This window comes from Tauraco erythrolophus, chromosome 21, assembly GCF_009769465.1.
Source record: "Tauraco erythrolophus isolate bTauEry1 chromosome 21, bTauEry1.pri, whole genome shotgun sequence".
Taxonomy (NCBI): Eukaryota; Metazoa; Chordata; class Aves; order Musophagiformes; family Musophagidae; genus Tauraco; species Tauraco erythrolophus.
The window spans coordinates 1225051-1244262 of NC_141485.1; the positions used below are offsets into that span (position 1 = coordinate 1225051).

Genomic DNA, 19212 nt, shown 5'->3' on the forward strand with positions numbered 1-19212 from the left:
CAAGTTGAGAGGGGAATTTGGATCTTTTGGGAGATAAATATTGATTAAAAAAAAAAATCTTTTAATAGCCGCTAATTCAGCTGGATTAGTTTTAACTATCATAGAATCATAGAATCACAGAATGGTTTGGGTTGGAAGGGACCTCAAAGATCATCTAGTTCCAAGCCCCCTGCCGTGGGCAGGGACACCCTCCACTACACCAGGTTGCTCAAAGCCTCATCCAGCCTGGCCTGGAACACTTCCAGGGAGTGAATCTGGTGAGGGTGTGTGGTTCAGATCTCTGTTTCCAAGGTTTATCTGTTATTGTGTGCCTTTGGAAAGGTAAATAAAATAATAATGTTGTATTACTTTCTCTCCTACTAGTAGTGCTTTGTTATTTCTTTGCATTTAGTAGAACGTGTGAGAGTGGTTCCGCTTTGGTGCCGTGTCAGAGGCAGATCTGGAGAAGCCGTGGTAGGACAGCAGGATTGCTTACACTGAGGTGGGAGACGCGTTCCTGGGAACTCAGCTGGGCTTCCACTGCCTGTGGCCACAGCGTGTGTTTGAACAGCTCAGGAGCTTGCGTGGCTGGTGGGAGCTGGGGGATCCTTTGATGCTTCATCGACAGATTTGCTTTTCCTACCTGATATCCGAGATGAATTGTATCCTGAGTTCAGGACACCGTGGGTCTTATGCTGTGTTATTGCAGCTGTCAGGCTCAGCTCCTTACTGGCTTTTCCTTGACTTTTGCAGCAATGTTCTTCTTTTTAATTGCTCTTAAAAGATTTAAAATTTGCTAGTCGAAATGATTCCGGATTTCATCTACCTGTTTTGTCTTTGTCCACTGCACAAAGTAAGGCAAGTTCTGGACCAAAATGCCGTTGTTCCCAGTGCTGTGTGGGTGATCCGACAGCTCAGCGGGACGTGGTCAGCCTGGGTTAGGGGAGGGGGGTGACCGTGCCCGCTGTGCGTGGTACCTGCACCGGTGCCGCTCCAAGGCTGCCACCTATTGCCTCCTATTTCACTGGTGAAAACAGCTGAATTGCAGGAGTGGATTATCTCTTTGTGGAACTGGGATGAGTTCAAAATGGTGCATGTGTTCAGAGTTTGAATCTCCAGTTATAGTTAAGCTTTGCGCTTCGATTTCTGTTTCTAATTCAAATAAGAGCGATACAGGAAGCCATTTGTGTCAGTCTTTCTTTTTTCTCAAATAAAACTAAAGACAATGAAAGTAACACTTCAACTTTTTTTCTTTTATTTTCTTTCTTTTCTTGTAATGTTTAGATTGATGGGTATTTGCGTAGAAGTTCAGTAGTTTCTTTTCGGCCACCCCACGCTGGCACTGCGTTCCGTTAGGGGGCACATATTGCTCCAGCATGTCAGAGTGCACAAAGGAAACAGCTGAGAAATAATAATAAAAAAAACCCCAAATATTTCCTTTTTATGTCGTTTCCTATTTTAAATGGTAGTATAAAAAGCCGTTTTACTTGTAGGTGACCTTGTTCCGTGCCTGTTGTGGCAGGAGGCTCCAGAAGTGTGTAATTCCATGTTTCTATGGCGTGGAGGCATCCAGAACTAGCTCCATGACACAATTGCTTTGGGAGGCACCTCGGAAGGGTCGTGTCACTCAGTGGCATTGAGCTTTTCTGCTGTTGTCAGCGTGGGGACTTGAAAGTTCAAATAAAAAGTACTAGTAATGGTGTCATTTTTAATTAAATGTATCTCTCTGCCACTAATGACTTCCGAAAATGTAAAAATAACCTCTGACAGTGAAAACAAACCTTGAGTCCCGAATGCTGTTTGTTCTGCTTTTTCCGGTTTTGAGACGAGCACATGGAAATGCATCACCCCGTTTTAGAGCGTTATGATCCGCACACTGGCGAGGGAGTCCCCCGACGCCGTGGGAATTGCCTTGGCTGCCCTGTGGAACGTGGTGCTGTAGCAGGAAAACGTTGGAGCCTCTCGGGAGGGGCGATCCCGTGGCGCGTTCCCGGGATGCACGGCCCGGTGCCGGAGGTGCCATCTGAGCCGAGGGCAGGAGTTCCTCGGAGACCGCTGCGGAGCCGCTGGGTCTCTGGTGTGACCGAGCGTGGCAGTTCCATCAGGTCTTTGAGTCGACCATTCTTTTAGGGAAAACCAGCCAGTTTCCACTGTGATCCCAGTCTGTGGAACCAAAAGAACTTCCGGAGAGGAAGTTACACTTGGGCATAAATCTGGGTCGTGTATTAAAGAGGATCATTTCCCTGCAACTGGAAGATGTCAGTGTTGAGGAGACTGCATTTAATGATGCAGTGAAAACATTCCAAGTTTGGGGTTCTGTAGTACAATTCATCTGAGCCTTTAAACTTTTTTCAACCAAGATGGTGCTGCTAAGGGGATGGCAGGGATGTTCCCGACTGCTGCCGGCAGTTTCACTGGGTGACTGTGGAAAGTGCCCTCACCAGGTCTGCAGCAACCTGGAAGGTCGCTCTTTAAGCATTTTGCAGCTGTAAAACTGATTTTAATTCCTTGGAATTTGTCTTTTAACCTCTCTTAAATTCTCTCTCTCCTTTTTTTTAAAGATATGTTTTAAAGATACCCTTTCTAATGCAAAAATATTACATCATGGCATTTACTTTGAGCTATCGGTGTCTTTCAGAATACATATTTATTGCAAATTTGAGTAAAAATTGGTTGAATCTTGTAATTAAAGTTTCTATAGACAGTGAATTCCTAGGTCATGCTTTAAAATCCCAATGGCAGACATGGATTATAAAAGAGGTGATAATACTGGTTTCTTTTTTGTCCTCACAAAAAATCCTCGGCAAAATGAATTTTTCCAGAGAATTGCTTCTCATGTTTTGGCGTGGTGGTTGGTAACGGGCTGCAGTGAGCAGCGTGGAGGGGACGTGACTCGTTCGTGACCCTCGAAGAATTTGGGTACAGCGTGAAACAAAGTGCCCAGTGTTCCCACAGTGGGAGCAGCATCCCGGCGCGGTGCACTCGCGCTGAATCTTGCATTTTCTGGAAAAACTGCGTTTCAAGCCTAGCTGTTCCTGCTGATGTTGGGCAAGGGTGGGGAACGTGGGGCTCACAAGCTGTGTTTGGCTCACAAGTGCTCGAAGCGTGTTTGGGGCTGAGCGTTCCTGGCCCGGGCAGCGGTGGGCTGTGCCTGCGTGGGCACCTCGGAGTAACCCCGGTCCCGGGCACCTGCGGAGGCTGTCGGGGTGGCTCCACCTGGCACTCAGTTGTACCTCGTGGAAGGAGTAGAGGACACGGGTGGAACCACTGTCACCACCTTCCAACTCACCTGCCTTGTGAGCTACTGTGGTTTTACCTCTCAGGTTTCGAGATACTAGCCTTCTGAAGTTTTTTGGTATTTAACAAGCCAATTTTTGAAATAAACTTTTCTTCTCAGAATTCTACTTTACATTTTTCTGCTCCTTTTGACTGCTTTGATGTTCAATTTGTAGAAAACTTATCACAAAATAGAGGTTTAGTTCCAATTCAGAAAAAGGAATTGATGAGCTTCAGTGTTTTGTTTTATAGATAACTAACAGAAAGATGGATGTAGAGAAAATGAAATGATCTATGTGTTTGTAGTTCTCTCTTGTAGAATGTTTTTCAAGGTTGTTTCCGGTGTCTCAAATTTTTAACCCATCTTTAAAGATATACATTTCAATGTAAAAAAGCTGATAATACTTATCTCTCTTTGTAGCTTCCAATAAAGGCTGGCCAGCAGAATACCCACACCAAAGTCAGCACGGAGCACAACAAGGAGTGTCTCATAAACATCTCCAAGTACAAGTTTTCCCTGGTCATCAGTGGTCTCACTAATATCTTAAAAAATGTTAATAACATGGTAAGTTTTCTTATTTTGGCTTGCTGGGTGATCTTTCAAAATGTTTGTTATTTATTCATATTGCACAGTCTGCAGAGAGTCACTTGAAATTTAGTCGAATTGTTGCTTGCCCTTTAGACTTTATTTTTTTTATTTTCATCCTCACGTGCTGAAGTTCACCAGCAGTACTCAGCTGGGTGGCAGAGAAATCCGAAGGAAGGTGGTGATTAAGGGGAATCTCCTGTTAGTGGTGGGAACGGTCTGCGGCTGGGACGGTGTGTGCCTAGCGAGGGAGCGGGTACCACATCGGTCTCAGCCACGTTTGGTACCAGCTGGGCAGTCTGTAGGACACGCTGCTTGTTGGGAGGTGAGGGAGGATGTTTTCCATCACGTGGAAAGGTGCTTCAGCTGGCGCGGGCAGCAGCGCTGGCGAAGGCTCGGGGGACCAGTGCAGCAGGGCAGAGGGGCTGCTGAGGTTGGGTTTTTTCCCCTTATCTGGCCTGCCGGAGTATGACCTGCTAGGAATCATTTTGGGAAAGGAAGAAAGAAAAAAGAAGGGAAAAGGATTTAAAACTTAGGCTATCTGAATTTTCCGGACTGTTTGGATGTTTTAGCATTTGTGTGTGTAGATAAAATATATCTATATTTTAACAAACAGATGAATTTCAGTCAGAACCTTATAAGAAAAATCTTAGAAAACGATCTCTTGTCTAGTACTGCTGCTGTAGACTCGTACCTCCAAAGGGGAACCTTGCTGGTCGGAATGAAAAATGGATGAAAGGTGTGTGTGTGTGTGTGATACACATCTCTTCCATTTACTGATGGATACGGATCGCAGCCTCTCATGAAACCACCTGGTGTTGATGCTGGAGGGCGATGCGCTGGTGGGAAAGGATGAAGTTCAAGATGATTTTTCTATGAGTTCCCAAAGAGGACTCCTCAGAGCTGGGTGTCTTAGTAGATGATTTACTTCTGCATACTGTTTTTTTCTTCTGCCTCCAAGGGAACCATAAAATGATTCCTGAAATCCATCAAAATATTTGACTCATCAGCATCACTAAAACTGTCGTTTAAAATAGATCTCAGTGGAACCAAAGAGAAGAAAAACCTAGAAAAGAAAAACAGTGAATGTGGATGTCCAGAGTGTCAACTAGAGAAATAGCTATTGACATCAAGTTGGGTAAATGGAAAGTTTAGAAATCCTTTGTGAGGAGAAAGAGACAATTTTTTTTCATGGAAGGTCCAGTTTTGGATTTGTCATGAGAAGAGTTGAGTTGGTTGAGTTTTGAAGCCGAGTGATTAGTGATCATGCGGAATCTTCATGAACAGGTGACAGAACTGGCCAAACTCTAACAGTACTTTTTATAATTGTTTTTGGGAAGATAGCTTGCGCTGAGCTCTTTTGGATGGCAGTTGTGTAGAGGTGTGCATCTGCTGAGGCACTATGGAGGAGTGACAAAATCAGAAAATAGGTTGCCTACTGCAAGGGACTTGAGGCTGCTTAAAGCTACCTGCAGTCCCTTTGGAGAAATAATTTCTCTTAATTAAACCCCGTAGGCATGAAGGAATGTGTTGATGTGTAAAATGATTGTCTGATAAATCAGAAAACTATACAGTTAAAACAAGTTTCTGTATGTTATATGTAGATTTTGAGAGGAAAGACCTAGCTAAAAATACCTGTTAAAAAAGTCAATATTTGCTTTGCACTGAGGAGCAACACTTGACGTTTTTTGTTTGATGAACTGAGCTCCTGTATGAGTCAGCAGTATTTTTTAATGATTTCTATAGCTGAAACAAAACAGACCAGTAAACTGACATAATGGTCTTACGTTTAGAAAAAAGTCCTGAGGGTTTGCACTCTGCTGAAGCTCAGCCTTAGCTGAGCCAGCCTCTCGTGGTTTAAAACAGCTTCCTTTGGGTGACTTCTGCACGTGTGCCACCTGAAGGCATAGCACCCGTACGTTTTTGGCTAAATCTTTGCCACTTTATTTTACTGTCTTAATATTGCTGCAGCTAGACACTCCTGTTGGAGTAAAATTGGGTGCTGACCTCAGCACCTGATGGAATTCTGCCTTCGTCCTGTATCTGAAGGGCATCTTCTTGGAGGGTCTCGTGTGTTTCTTCCTGTGGTCTGGGCTAAATTCTGCAACAGTCTGATAAGCTCGTTGGTATGGGTTTGTTGTGACATCGGTTCTGTTAGGATGTTGGCAATGAAATACGTAATTGGAAAAGAGTCAGCAGTAACTGATACCAAAATAGTTCCCAAATAGGTATAACCTTTGTTTCTGAACAAATTACAGGCCTGATGAAGGTAAGGGGCTGCAGTGTACCTCCAGTCTTCCTTTGTGGTATCTGCTTGTTCCTTGTTAGATTCGGCCTTGCAGACTGGACAAAGATATTTCTTCAGCGATAAGATGTTAATTCCTATTTTAATCTAATTTTTGCTGGCTTTATTTCTAGGCTCAAAAGAGCGCTAAAGGAGCCGTAACTTATTGTGCCACTTCGCTGCATTACTTTCATGTGTTGCAAGTAAAATTTCTGTCTCTCAGATGAATCCGTATCCTTTCTACTTCTAGAGAATATTTGGAGAAACTGCTGAAAAGAATTTGTATCTATCTCAGCTGATTATCTTGGATACACTGGAAAAATGTCTGGCAGGGGTGAGTAGGCTTGCGTAAGCACTTGCGGAGTTGGAACCAGATGAGTTAGAGAGCACAAGTCAAATGCTCGTGTATCTGTTATTACTAGTACTAAAGTTAAAACTTGTCTGGTTTGGAGCAAAGTAGGATTAATGCTGTTTAAAAAATACTAAACTTCCTATAAATGCAGGTATTTGATATGGTTGATAAATTAAGGATTTGTGGGGTGCATTTTTCTTGCCTAAAATTACTGATTTTTTTCAGCTAAATAGATTCAAGTAAACTTCTGCATTTACCCTTCCCACTACTCAACTAATTCGTGGGGTGATAATGATTTTCTTTTAATAATTTGAGAAAAAGAGTTGCAGACAACTGTGCTCAGAGACGTGTGAACTGGAGCAAGGGAAGACACAAACTCAAATGAAGATGAGATGGTTGTGAAGCTTCGCTAGATTATTATCAGCTTTGAATGTTTGTGGCATATTCTGCTCAGTATTTTTTGAATAGATGCATCAACACATTTTCATTCCACAATTTAAACAGAAAAAGTAATGGGATAGTAAATAGTGTTAAAAGTAGCAGATAATTCAGTACAAGTATTTCAGTTTTCTGCGTACAGTGTTGATTTTGCTTTAAATTTCTTAACTTCCATTTGTTCATGTAATTTTTTATGTACTTGTATGTGCAGCAGAAACTTTGCTATCGCTGTTCGAAAGATTACTTTCGCAGGTGTTTCCTAGATTACATTAGTTAACCATGTCCAGACTTCCACTGGGAGTCCAGTCCTGAGGTTTCCAGTCCGAGCTGTGCTGCGAGGCAGTTTGCTGTTACCTTTGGGATGCAGAAAGTCGTACAACTTACTGTGTAATTGCAAAGCCAAACCTCACTGTGAGCAGAGCTTGCAGTGGTTTATTCCTTTAACAAGAAAGGAATTTTTTTTTTTAAAGCTGTATTAGCCGTATTCCTGGATGAATGTCATGCCATCACCTAAGCTCTTTGCTGTTTCCCTGCAACAGTTTTTGAAGGTTCTTTCTTTAGAAGGTAATGACCTTATTATGGTTAGATTTGTCAAGCAGCATATCTTATATTGCAGTACTAAAACAGTCTGAATAATTGTGGATCCTTCTAAATTCACAAAAGATCCAGGTAAATACATTTTGCAGCTTTTACAGCTGAAGTAAACATGTCTTTTTGGTGCTTTTTGTGCCTGCGATGCAGTGAGTCAAAAAAAAAATGCTTTAACTTGAGAAATTAATGTCTTCAAAATATTTCTTGCACGCGTATTGTTTGAAACGTTCGTGTTTTTTTCCTGATGCGTGATGATATTTGAACAGCCTAAAATTGCACTGAATACTTCTTGCTTTGTCAATTGAAAGGAAGGCAAGTCGAGCCAGTGTATGTTTGATGAGACCGAGCCAAAGTTCTATACAAAGAGCGTTGTGTTCCGTGGTATCTTCAGACATATTTCTTGCTCGCTGTTCTTGCTCAATGTTTCATCAAGTTCTCATGGCAACAGGACTCAGGTCAACGAAGTGGGAGTCTCTGAAACTTCCCAATTCCCTACGGTAAATTCATTGGTAGAATTTTAGAAAGCTTTAATGCTGACCCTTCTGTTAAAACTTGCTCTTAGTAGAGCAAAGTTTCGCTTTGAATTCTTTTGTAAATAGTTTCCTTATGTCTCATACTGTGCAAACTGGTAAAAATTAGATTTTTCTTTTGCAGGAAAGTTGAGCCATTTTTGACTTGTATAGAGCAAGAACAACGGAGAAGCACCTCTTTTTCAGTTCACTTTTAAAAATAACTTATTTGATGTCAAAATACAGTGGCTAGAATACTACCCAAAGAGAAGTGAGGATGTGTCTTTGCCCTTTGAGCTGCCATTCAAAGCCGACGTAGTTAATGCTCTGCTGCTAATGCTTTACACAGATCAACAGGGTGCATTCATCAAAACAGAAACATGTTTTACTTCAAAAACTAGTTTGGTATTTTGCTTGGTACTTGATGGAGTTGATCAACTTGGTGTCCTACATACTTTGGAGACTTAACTGGAAACGGAAGATGGTTTGAATGGTGCAGGTTATTGCCCAAATGGAAAGAAGCAGTTTCTGTGTAGTCTGCTTACGCTGTGGCCAGTGGTAGCCTGCAGGCAGAACTAGAAGTTTCGATTAATGTCTTGTGCCTGCTAGTGGGAGATGCTCCATTTTTTTGCCTCCAAACCTACAAAATGGAATTTTGTGAAATACTGAATGTTTATTTTTAGCAACCAAAGGACACCATGCGACTAGATGAGACTATGCTGGTGAAACAGTTGCTGCCAGAAATCTGCCACTTCATCCACACGTACCGCGAAGGGAACCAGCACGCAGCCGAGCTACGCAATTCTGCCTCTGGGGTTCTTTTTTCTCTCAGCTGCAATAACTTTAATGCTGTCTTCAGCCGCATTTCCACCAGGTGGGTGTTTTTCAGAAGCCTGACTCAGTGTACTGGAAGATCTACTAAAAACTGGTGTCTAGAACATGCCGTGAATTGTAGTCTTTCTAATTTCAGAGAAGTTAACTTGAGTGAAGCTCCCTCTACCTTTTAAAATTTTACTTGAATTTCAGATTCCCAAATGAACGTGTTTCATATCCATTCTAGGTTACTGCCAGCATATTTTCTGTGAGCTACGTTTTTTCTTTCTTTTAATCTGCTGTCATAAGTACAAGTTAAATGCTGTTGTAGAGTGAAAATAATGGTAAGTCAGCTCAAAAAGTTGAATAAGTTCTTGTGGGCACAAGATGTTTTGGAAACAAAAGGATGCTGGACATAATGGGTTGTATCCATTTACTTATGAATTTAGAATGCAAACTTTCTGATTATCTACAGCCCTGTTGGAGCCTCAAGGCTGTTTTCCTTCCTAATTTTCCCTGCTTGAAGGCTTTTGTGTTAAATCTATCTTATGCCTGAAGGGGACAAAACAGCTGGACTGTTTGTTTGTTGTTGGAAAAGACCCATTTGTCTTCTGACTGGCTGGAGTTTCACAGCACGTTTTCTTTAAAAATAACTGTTTTCTGCGAATCTAAGTGAGAAGAGAGACAGCCCCAAAGTTTCCATATATTCTTTGCTCTTCTTACCCTGTTCCAGGCCTTTCTGATGCTTCAGCACTTGTCCATCCACTAGAGTTGTGTATTAAGTTTTTTATCACCGAAATACTTTGAAGTTTTTTGGAAGTTGCTTGAAGTAGCTTTGGTCTTACCACGCATTGTTCCAGCTACCATCATCCGTTGTTTGTCAGAGGTGGAGCTTGGGCAACTTTATAAGGTCATGTAGCAATGAGTGTGCCAATTTAATTGAAGCAAAGATTTATATATTCCTTATAATGTAAAAAATGTTCAATTCCAACATTTGGGAAAATATTTGCATTTTAGAAATCACTCTAAAAATATCTAATGATTTGAAATTTTAAGTCTTTTAAAAACTTTTACAGACCCTTCAGTAACTTCTGTTTCAAGAACACAGACTTGGCAGCTACCATGGAGGATGTGGTTTTACTCAATAGGTTGATTATGTTTTGTTGCTTATGGAAATGGAAACAATTTCTTTTGCTCCTTTTATAGGAAGTATTTTTCAGTTGAAATTTTTTGACAGTCTTTGAATCTAGTCCATGGATCTATATTTATTCATGTGTCTGTAGCATGGTTTAATTCTCAAGCTCCAAAGCCTTTTACCATCTATTTGAGCTGGAACGCCGCACTTTTTCCCTAACCTGTTTTTCACTTCAAGATGGCCCGTCCGTAAATAGTTAAATATTTGCCCAATTGTTGCTGATCTCCACAGGGGTCAGCTTGCCGACAGTCAGCACTGCTGATCTTTTGACCTGTGCTTCCTGTTTAGGCATATTTGTAGGCCTTGTGCAGCAGCTGGGGGATTTTTGGCACGGAAAGCACAGCAGTGGGGACCTTCCCATTCCCAGCGAGGGCTGTTAAGTTTCCCTGGCGTTGTAGAAATGAAGAACTGCTTTTGTGTGTAGTACTAGAAATCACATTCCACGTCTAAAACACATCTGTAGCTTTGGAACAAGACATGGCAAACTTCAGTTTGTGAGAACATATGATTTAGTTATTAGTGGCTTAGTATCTGATGAAATGTTTAGTAAATCATCTAATGAAAAAGTGTGAAAAGTTGTCCTTGTGTTTAAACTGGTGTGATTAAACTTCATCCTGTTTCTTTAGGCCAGAAAAACATGGACTGTCTTTAGCTCACAGAGTGGTTGTAGCTCGTTTTGGGGTACTGAGCAACATCAGTCGGGGCTTTACTCTTGAGAAAGTAGCTGGGGCAAGACTTGCTGTCGAGGAGCAGTAGTCCAAAGGTGTCATGATTCCACGAATTCAGTATTTAGTTGAAAAGATGACAAGATTACTGCTACAGTGAGGTAGATAGTGGAAGGATTCAGGCAAATCTGGGGCATAAACAGACCATCACCAGATGGTTTTGGTATCTTTTAAGACTCATCACTGGTATTTCTCGATCCATTTTCAGTATGAGGATGGAGTAAGACTATAATTGTAGGTGTGTGTTCATACCTGACATAATCTGGTTGAGAAGTTGGCTTACTTTGCATATTTTTAGATTACAGGAACTGACTGTTTGTTCGGAAGATAATGCTGATGTTCATGATATTGAACTTTTACAGTACATCAGTGTGGATTGCTCAAAACTAAAACGACTCTTGCAAGGTATGATTTGAGCTTGGGGTTTGAAATATTTTTATCTGAGTATGGCTAGTTAGAGGTGACACAATGGTATTGATATGTGTATCTTTATTGCTGTGTTTTACTCCAAATAGTCATATATTTACCAAAATGTTATAAAATATTTAAGTAGGGTAAAGACATTGGTTTAAAACTTACTTTGCACTTTAAATATCTTTTATAATCTTTGTTGCTTTTTAGAACCAAGTTTCTTTTCTAAAGGCAGAAATGTTTTACCTTTACAGAGACTGTATTCAAGTTTAAAGCCCTTAAGAAAGTAGCTCAGTTAGCTGTTATCAACAGTCTTGAAAAGGTAATTTTAATGTTTATCTTCTGTTTTGTTGCTTATTTGCAGACTTTCTCTAATTTAGGAATAGTTGCCATTCAGTAATTTGCTATAAACTGTAAGTCAGTGCATCCCTTCGATGCGTATGTGTTTTGCCAGAAATGTCAAGGATTAGAAGTAAGAGTAAAATCTCTCTTCATTTAAATACGTAATTCAGAAAAAAATATTTTTAAGCTCTGGAATGTAAAGCTGTTTTGTGTTATCTGCAGGCGTTTTGGAACTGGGTGGAGAACTATCCTGACGAGTTCACAAAGCTGTACCAAACGCCGCAGACTGATATGGCTGGTAAGGCGTAACAAATGGCACAGTGTTCAGAAGGTGGTTTCTCAGACATACCCACGTTCACGTTCATTTTGTGCCCGCTTTGCTTCTCGTGCAGCCTGCAAATAAGAAACAAATCTCTGCCAGCCTTTGTCGGGGCAGGCAGGGATGTGTTGCTGTTTCTTTTCTCTCCTGACTCACCTTTTAGAGACATTCATTTTGTGGTTCGCAGCACAAAGAAATAAAACCCAAAAGATGAAAACTCTTTAAATATTTTTTTTTTTAATCTTGACACAGAAAAAAACCTTAGAGAACATCACCTGTATTTGTCTTTAGTCAAAAAGAGAGGAAAAGTTATATTTTCAGGTAAACCATCTGTTTAACTGGATTGAGACCATTTTATCCCCAGTAGCATGCCAGTAATGTGCAAAACAGAACTTTTTTTCTGTGTACATAGAACTATCCCTCTGCTCTTATACCTGTTCTTTACCTTTTGATAGTTAAAATTGCTGTTGAACTTGGGGTTATATTTTATGCAGATTGTGCAGAGAAGTTGTTTGACTTAGTGGATGGCTTTGCTGAAAGCACAAAACGTAAAGCAGCAGTTTGGCCCCTGCAAATCATACTCCTGGTCCTGTGTCCAGAGATAATCCAAGATATAGCAAAGGATGTGGTAGAGGAAACTAAAATGAACAAGGTAAGCGAAGGAAAGTGTCTGAGTTCTGGTTCTGATTTCTAGAAGATGCTTGGTTTTGCTTATTCTGTATTTCAGGTATATTTTATTTTGTCTTTGCTGCCTAAAAAGCACATTACAATTCCATTTGTAAATTTATGCACCCTTTCTTGGTTTTCACCTAACACATGTTCTTCCACTGTCGTTAATTTGTACAGGTACTATGTCTCAGGCACTGTGATTTCAGAGCCCCAGTGTTGTGGTTTCCCCCTGCCTCCACCAGTAGTAAACTTCCCATTGCTTCTCCCTGGCCTGCGCCGTACTGCTCTCGGTTCCTGCCGTGTGCGTTCTGTCTGTTCCATAATTGCAGTACCTGTAACAGACCTTGAATTTGTTGTGGCTGCAAACATTATGGTTAAGAGTAAACAACCATCTGTGCCACTCTGATTGCCCTAGATCGTTCGAAACGACTGTGTCTAATAAACACAACGTTCCTCCAGAATTCTGCATCAGGTTGTCTTTTGCAGTCCCAATATCCTTGATTTCTGATCAGAAAATGATGTTCTTTGTTACTAATGTTTAAGGATCTAAAAACTCTGACCACAGATTACCAGAGCTCTGCTTATAAGTATTCCTCGTTTGAATCCTGCAGAAACTGTTCCTGGACAATCTCAGGAAGGCTCTTGCAGGCCACAGTGGGAGCAGACAGCTGACTGAGAGTGCTGCTATTGCTTGTGTTAAACTGTGCAAAGCATCTACCTACATCAACTGGGAAGATAATTCCGTCATTTTCCTACTAGTGCAGTCCATGGTAGTAGATCTTAAGGTAAAAATGTCTTTTTCCTAATTGTAATGAAGAAATTTGAATTCTAAAATGCTGAAATAAACTTTGAATTTCTCCTTAATTGAATACCGTAGTATCTTCTCAATGGAAAGTTTTGTCTTGAAAGTAGACAAGAATAATCTTGGTGTCTGATTTATATATTCATATTTTTTTGAAATATATAGAATTTGCTGTTTAATCCAAGCAAACCCTTTTCAAGAGGCAATCAAAACGCAGATGTAGACCTTATGATTGACTGCTTAGTTTCCTGCTTCCGCATAAACCCTCACAATAACCAACACTTTAAGGTGAGAACGCTGGTTACGGGTAAGTCATTTTCCACACGCTGTTGATGACTGTCAGATATAAAAGATACGCTAACAGCAGCTGGAAGCTCATAAATAAGCTCAACTGTATAAATATCCCTTAGTAATAAATGCCTGTGTGTTTTTTATAATCTTTTCTTGGCTGAATAGACTTTCTCGTGTTTAGATTTGACAGCTTTGTTGATTTAATAAAAATACTTCACTATGTTGTTCATTGTGATAAGAAAGATGGCAAAGAAAAAGATGTTCCTAAGTGACTTTTATGTATTTTTGTTGTAGATCTGCTTGGCACAGAATTCCCCATCAACATTTCATTATGTTCTGGTAAATTCGCTCCACCGAATAATCACAAATGTAAGTTCTGGAATTATTTAATCAGCCCAGGAATCTGTGACTTCTATTCAGATCAAGATCTGCTTATTAAATACAGTTTGAATAGTCCACCCCATCTTGTTGCTCGTATCCATGCAGCAAGAGTTGCTTGCTAATAAAGACAGATGTACAAATCTTTGGTCACGCTGTCCACCAGTTGGATTCCCAGTTGGAAAGCTTGTATTCCAGTATAAAATTTCAAGACAAATATGTTTTAATATCCTCTAGTGTAGGATGACAAATGAATCTTATGTCCTCTGGTTTTGTAGTAGCTCCTGCTTTATTGATAGGTGGAAAAACGCTGTCAGGACATGCATAGTTACACCACCTTCTGCTGCGTCTGCTCGTGTGTTGACACGGGAGCTTAGGGGAAGAGCTGGCCTCAGGGCTTTGCTCAGAGATCCCACTGGTATGAATTTAAGTAGTGTAAAATTGTACTAAAGTGCCAAGTGCCAAAAATGTTTTGAAAGTTTGTGTAGTTGTTCATCTTCCATGCGTTATTGTACTTTAAGTGACTAAAATACAACTTTAATTTTTGTACTGCTCAGAAATACTTTCCTGATCAGTGTGAAAATAAAATCAGTCAGTGTAGAGCAACCAGCCTTACATAGTTTACATAACATTTTCTATTTCGTTTATCCCAACATCATAACGAAAACACTATGTTTAAAAAAAAAAGTATTAGGCACTTTGACAAACAAGAGAAAAGGCAACTGTAGATGTGGTGTATCTATGGTGGAGTAATACAGCCTGTCAGATGTTATTGAGTACTTAAAACACCAATTTTCCATTTTTTTAGTGTATCACAATGAATTGAGTGCACATTGTTTGTTCTGAAGTATTGCTTACTAACATTCAGTATCCTGAAATCTACCATGTTTTCCTGCATTCATGGTGTCAGAGTTTGTGCTTGTTCAGAAAGAAGAGTCATAGTAAGCACTTAGGTTGGAAGCACTGCTTCTGTAACAGCTCATGTAAATATTGTGAGTTTTATGGTGAGAATGCAAAATTAACACGTGGGTAATACTGTGTAAAACACTCATGTGGAAAGGTTAGTTACGCTACGGCGTTTTTAACTTTTGGAGGTATAAAATGAATTATAATCTAACTGATATACTACCAGTGGAGTGTTGGAGCATGGCTGTGTTTTCGTTCCAGTCTGCCTTGGACTGGTGGCCCAGGATCGACGCCGTGTACTGCCATTCCGCGGAGCTTCGCAGCATGTTCAGCGAGACGCTGCACAAAGCTGTGCAGGGCTGCGGGGCGCACCCAGCCATTCGCATGACTCCGGTGAGACTTGTAGGGAGGCTCTTAAAGCACAACCTCTTGTTTCTCCTGTCTCTCCACTCCATCCCAGCTTTTTTATTCATTAACTTTAGACTGGAAACTAGAGGGGTGAAGAACATGGCAATCCAAAAAAGCAACAGAGAGCCGTACATGCTCTGTAAACCTTGCAGGTTTTGGTGTGTTGACTGTTTCTAGCCAGTTAGAGATGTATGTTTCTCACTTTTCATGCTGCTTCTAAACTGACAGCATAAAAGTATTTCTTCTGTAACTGTCCTCTGTGGCTAATGTTCATTTTAAGCTTTCTTGCTGTGTGAATAGCTAGTAGTATGTCCATTGTTGTTTAACCTGAAAAACAAAAGCATTCTCTACATGAAGATGGTTTCTGAACACTGCAATGCTTTTACCATGATTGGCATGAGTGTCTCTCCTCCTCATCTGGCTTGCTTGCTTTCTGTCGAGCAAGTTGACTGTTTGGTCTTGGTGACAGCAACAAAGTAAAAGATCTTTGAAGCATTGTGAAATAAAGTCAGTATTCTTGGTTGTCTTGGAAAAAATCTCGAGGAAATTCAAATTTGTAGTTCATCCAAATTTTTTTAATAAGTTCACTCACTTTCCTCTGAAATTTCCATTTAGGACTTTTGATGTGTCAGGTGAACTTGGTTTGTTGTTTTAGAAGGCCTAAAATGATACAAGAAAATATTCCTATTGGGCTTCTCAAATGAAAGCGAATGATCGAAATACCTTTAGTTGAACGCTACAACATGTTTGACTTGCTTTTATACGTGTTTATATTCATCTGTTGAAAAAATAGCAAGGGTATTGTAATGGCAACTCTGACATTGATTGGTGGTGCTTTGTCTTCTGCTTCTTATTTTCCGTTCTTATTGCTGCTGTCGCTCACATGGTCAGATGCCAACCAGTCACTGTTTTGCATGGCAGTGGGCCTCTGTTGCTGTAAGTATGACCCATCGTAACTACCGCAGAAAAGCCCTTCCTTGCTCTGACTTTTCTGTGCATAGTTACCGCTGCAGTCCCCCCGCCTCGGCTGGGGCGCAGGAGGGAGCGTGTTCGACGTGAGAACGTGGGGCTGGAGACCTCTGCCAAGAGCAGCCCTTGCGAGGCCATCCCTTCCACAACCAGTCGGGCTCCTTCCTAGAAGGAAAGGCTTTTTGTTGGTTCTGTTCTTTTCTTTCTGCCCCCACTTTTCCATCACGATGCTCTTCCAGAATCTCCCCACGCTGGTGGCCAGAACTGTTTTCTGATTTCCAGCCTAAACTTACTTATCCCCGTTTGTTCTTGTTCCAGTGTTGTCTGTCAGCTTCAAACTGGTGTTTATCCCCTCGATGTGCTCGCAGAGCAGTCGTGTCCCCGTCTTTGCTTATTGATAGTCTTTAGTTTTGATTGTGTGAAGTAAATTAATCGCTTCACCGAAACGAATCGGCTTCTTTTGCCACGTGCCTCTTCTCAGAATTCCCTTAACTGCAGCAAACTGAGGTTTTCCACAGAATTAGTCGCCTCTGCCAGTGAGGTATCGATTTCTTGATCAGATGCTTTTTACGTGGCAGATTTTATTCGGTGTATTTTCACGCTAACTAACAAAATAGCATGAGGTTCTAATTTCTTGTAGAATTTAATTACACAATGTCCTAGCTTTTCTTCAGTTACCTTGAGGATGAGTTCACGCTAGGTTTTTTTCCTTTTTGTTCAAAACTTGTGCCTTTAGTGAAAATGAAAAACAAGTACATGTAATCGAGATCTTTGCAAATAATCAACTAGACAAAATAGTTTAAAAAGCTGAGTTTCTAAAGAGTGTTGTATTCTGCCTTGTGTTGAATATCCACAACAGCATTTTTTTTGTCCAAGTTACTGTGTCATAACTATTTTGATAGCACTAAGCAAAAATACTAATTTAAGCCCTGCTGATATAAGATTAAAGTTAGTGAAAATATAAATTCTGTAAACTTATTGGGAAGAGATGAAAATCTTTTGTCTTTCAACATACTGGGGGCCAGTCGCTTTTGTATAGTATTTTTCACAGGCTTTAGTGTACATCCCATTTATTTTTGTAGAAATGAAGAAACTGCAGTTGATTCTGTACAACGGGCTGGTTCACTTTGGAGGGTTGTGCACACTGTAGGATTGAAGCATGAACTCAGTTTTTGAAATCCTTGCAGCCAGTACATCCATATACACTTATTTCACAGCTGAGGCTCTGTATGACTTTTTGATAAACGTGCTGGTCATATTGCTAACTGGATTGGTTGTGTGAACAGCAATGGTAGAATGATACAGCTCCCACTGGAGTCAAACCAGAATACCCTGTGCGAGCTCTCAATACATATCTTAAAATGTTCTCTGTTTCACACGAGGAAGTTGAATGCTACAGAAGTAGTTTACTGATTTTTCAGATGAAGCTAGATTTTTTTTTTTTTTTTTTTTATTTAAGCAATGCACTGATACCTTGTGAAAACTGAAAGGTGCATTTTTTGGAGGCTGTACAGATGAAAATGCTGACATCCAGACTGTGATTGTGGCAGAAAATAAAGAGAATGTTTTGCCTTTGGAAAAAAGTTCCCTACCCTCTCATGTATTCAAGTTTACTTGGAAACATTTACTTTTCTTTCTCAGACCAGAGAAAATCCCTCTGAACTCTTATTCGTTCTTTTATCCATTTTGCTTTTGCCACGGTTTGTCTTATGCAAAAACTTTTATGTCCACATGCAGCTCACTAAAACAATTCTGAAATAAACTTTAAAGGTCCGATGAAGTGATGGCATTTGCGTGTGTCAAAGGGGGTTTTTAAGTAGAGGGTTATGCCACTATACTTGAATGAATTTGATGTACTTTTAAACTTTTTCATGAAATATAGATTATAAAAGCAATACACATCATAAGATGCTTGTAACTGCTATGTAGACTACCTTACTGACAATGACTGTAATTTTTTTCCTTCCACCAGAGTCTTACATTTAAGGAGAAAATGACAAGTCTTAAATTTAAAGAAAAACCTACTGATTTGGAAACCAGAAGCTACAAGTTCTTGCTGTTGTCTTTGGTAAAACTGATTCATGCTGACCCAAAGCTTTTGCTGTGTGTAAGTATATCGTACTGTTCATTTGTAGTGAAGTTCACTTTTGGAGCTGCTAAATGAATAAAATTAAAAGCATAAACCTGGTATCTAGGATACTTCTCTACTCATTCTTTTCTCTGGTTATGATGCTTCTGTGCTCTTTTTGTTTTTGTCTTTTTCCTTTGAAGTTAAGAAATCTTACAGAACTGGGGCAACACAATGAAAGGGATCATAAAGCTCTAACTCCGAAGGCAGTTGGGGTGGGGAAAAGGTGGGGAACAGAACAAGAAGAAAATTAAAATAAGGGAGGGGAAATTAGTCATTTCAAGGCATCTCATGTCTCAAGTCTAGAGACAGATGCGCTCTTAGATCTTCCATTTTTTCAGGTCTGTTTATTGTTTAATTTAAAAAATATTTCAGTTCTGTCAAAGAGATGGTGTGCAAAGGGTGTTGTAGCTTAGAAGTAAGTGAGATATTGTCTTAAAGATTCAGAAGTCCACCTAGTTTAATTACAGGAATGCCGCTGTAGCGGTCAGTAACATGGTCAGTTGTTAAAAAGTTTTACAACTTCAACTTGTTTTCCTTTTTGCTGTTTAGAATCCAAGGAAGCAAGGGCCCGAGACGCAGGGTAGCACGGCTGAATTAATTACGGGCCTCGTCCAGCTTGTTCCGCAGTCCAGCATGCCAGACATCGCGCAGGAGGCCATGGAGGTGAGCTGCAAACGAGCCTGTGCCAAAGGGTTAGCACACATGCTGCTCACCTCGGGTGTTGCCAGGGATGGGGCATCTACCACCTCTCTGGGCAACCTGTTCCGTGTCTCTCCGCCCTCATCATAGAAAATTTCTCCCTTATATCTAGTCTAAATCTACCCTTTTTCAGTTTAAA

General features: G+C 40.5%; 1 protein-coding gene across 4 annotated transcripts in view; it reads left to right on the forward strand.

The window, feature by feature from the left end:
* The window catches only part of NF1 (neurofibromin 1), a 90037-nt gene that overhangs the window by 5839 nt on the left and 64986 nt on the right, over positions 1 to 19212 (forward strand). For 3 of the 4 annotated variants that reach the window (XM_086624767.1, XM_086624769.1, XM_086624770.1), the window contains exons 2-14: positions 3677 to 3820; positions 6376 to 6459; positions 8699 to 8889; positions 11047 to 11153; positions 11414 to 11481; positions 11724 to 11799; positions 12315 to 12472; positions 13101 to 13274; positions 13457 to 13579; positions 13877 to 13951; positions 15128 to 15259; positions 18216 to 18350; positions 18924 to 19037. In XM_086624767.1, coding sequence (XP_086480893.1) covers positions 3677 to 3820; positions 6376 to 6459; positions 8699 to 8889; positions 11047 to 11153; positions 11414 to 11481; positions 11724 to 11799; positions 12315 to 12472; positions 13101 to 13274; positions 13457 to 13579; positions 13877 to 13951; positions 15128 to 15259; positions 18216 to 18350; positions 18924 to 19037 — 1581 coding nt within the window. Of the gene's footprint in view, positions 1 to 3676; positions 3821 to 6375; positions 6460 to 8698; positions 8890 to 11046; positions 11154 to 11413; positions 11482 to 11723; positions 11800 to 12314; positions 12473 to 13100; positions 13275 to 13456; positions 13580 to 13876; positions 13952 to 15127; positions 15260 to 16165; positions 16211 to 18215; positions 18351 to 18923; positions 19038 to 19212 lie in introns of all 4 variants that reach the window. The other variant, XM_086624768.1, reaches the window with a different exon arrangement.